This window comes from Cryptomeria japonica, chromosome 10 (genome assembly GCF_030272615.1).
Source record: "Cryptomeria japonica chromosome 10, Sugi_1.0, whole genome shotgun sequence".
Classification (NCBI taxonomy): domain Eukaryota; kingdom Viridiplantae; phylum Streptophyta; class Pinopsida; order Cupressales; family Cupressaceae; genus Cryptomeria; species Cryptomeria japonica.
In genome coordinates, this window is record NC_081414.1 from 219821701 (window position 1) to 219823550 (window position 1850).

General features: G+C 38.9%; 1 protein-coding gene across 1 annotated transcript; it reads left to right on the plus strand.

Moving 5' to 3' along the window:
* The first annotated feature begins 508 nt into the window (after window positions 1–508).
* Window positions 509–1576, plus strand: LOC131034851 (purine permease 3-like). Its single transcript, XM_057966449.2, has one exon. It carries the CDS (start codon window positions 509–511, stop codon window positions 1574–1576), a length of 1068 nt encoding a protein of 355 aa, XP_057822432.2.
* Window positions 1577–1850: the final 274 nt, after the last annotated feature.

Sequence of the window (1850 nt, forward strand, 5' to 3'; positions counted from 1 at the left end):
TACAATTCATGGACTGCCGATCGATTCCAATCTAACACAGCTGTTGTACGTAAGACGATAATCATCACAGAATTTTAGCCATGGAGTTGATGATGGAGGTAACTATCCATGTGATTAGGAGGTATATATAATAATAAAACAGTTTTAGCCATGTTATAAAGTTGGCTAGGATTTCCTCCCTATGCAGTTTCACAATGTATCGATAATGACAGGAACTCAACGTCATCCTTCGGTTAACCCCCGGCCCGCCGGTCCGCCGATATTCCACGTCCCATGTGCAGAGTTCAGTAAACCACGAAACTTGTCTTTACTTGCTCAATTGAATCGAGCAGGGGTAGTACTCAGAAATCGGAACTCTATATATAGATGCATGATGCCCATTACAAAATCCAAGCAAGAATCAATCTTCTTTACCTTCAAGTTTTGCCTCTCTGGTCTCTCTGAATCGAGTACACTCTCATTCTCTTAGCTTAATAAGACATAGCTATCTCCTTTAGATTCAGAAACAATGGATCTCAAGGAAAGCCAAAGAAAAAAGAATAGGTTGATGGAGTGGACGATGGTGGTGTTGAACTGCTTGGCCTTATGCATTGGCACCACTGCAGGGCCATTGTCACTCAGGTTTTACTTTGTGCATGGAGGGTCTAGTAGATGGCTGTGTTCGTGGCTAGAAACTGCGGGGTGGCCCATTCTCATTCTGCCTCTCTTAATTATATACAAAAGGCAGCCAGATGTTCAACATGTTACTTTCTACCAATGTCTTGCTTCCTGTGTAATTGGGATCATGACAGGGGTAAATGATTACATGGATGCATGGGGAGTTTCTTACCTGCCTCTCTCTACTTACTCCTTGTTGAATGCAACTCAGCTGGCCTTCAATGCAGTCTTTGCATTTCTCTTGGTCAGTCAGAAATTCACCTTTTATTCAATCAATGCTGTAATTTTGCTCTCCCTAGACGCTGTTTTGCTTTCCTTCCAAACCAAAAGTGACAAACCCAAAGAGATCACAAACGCAAAGTATATATTGGGTTTTCTTTTGACACTTGGTGCAGCTGTGATCTATGGATCAATCCTTCCCATCATTGAACTTGTCTATAAGAGAAGCAAGTGCAGAGTAACATATACTCTGGTTATGGAGATGCAGCTCATAATGTCATTTACGGCAACGGTGTTCTGCACAATTGGCATGGTAGTGAGTGAGGCGAGGGCATCTGATATTGGAGAAGCTAAGTTCTACATTGGTTTAGCATGGAATGCAATCTCGTGGCAGATCTTCTTCATTGGGGTTTATGGTGTCATCTTCCTAACGTCTTCTCTGTTAAGTGGTGTCCTCAAAACTGTGTTTATTCCAGTGACACAAGTGTTGCCAGTTATTATATATCATGAGAATTTCAGCGGGGAGAAGGGCCTTGCTCTGGTACTGGCCTTATGGGGTTTTGCCTCATATTTATATGGAGAGTATTTGAAATCCAAACAGCCAGCCAATGTCACAGAGATTATTGGCCATGACTGTGAATTGTCAGGAATCAAGGAAGAAAAATCTTTGGAGCTGGCTGTTAAAAGGGGAAAAATCTAATTCTGAAATTTCATAAATAATTTCATAAGTAGGTAGTGATTGTTGGATAGTGACAATGATATATAAATAAAGGAAATCAATTTTTATTTTATTTTTAAACTGTTTTTATAAGAGGAAATTTTTAATTTTTTTAAATGGATAAAACAAGTTTTTTCTATACTTAGTGGTGGTTGTTATCTTGAAATATATTAATATATTTTGGTTGTCTTGAATAAAGAAAAAGTTGTGAATTGTAGATTGCAAAAGCAATTCTAATGTTATTGTAAATTAAAAA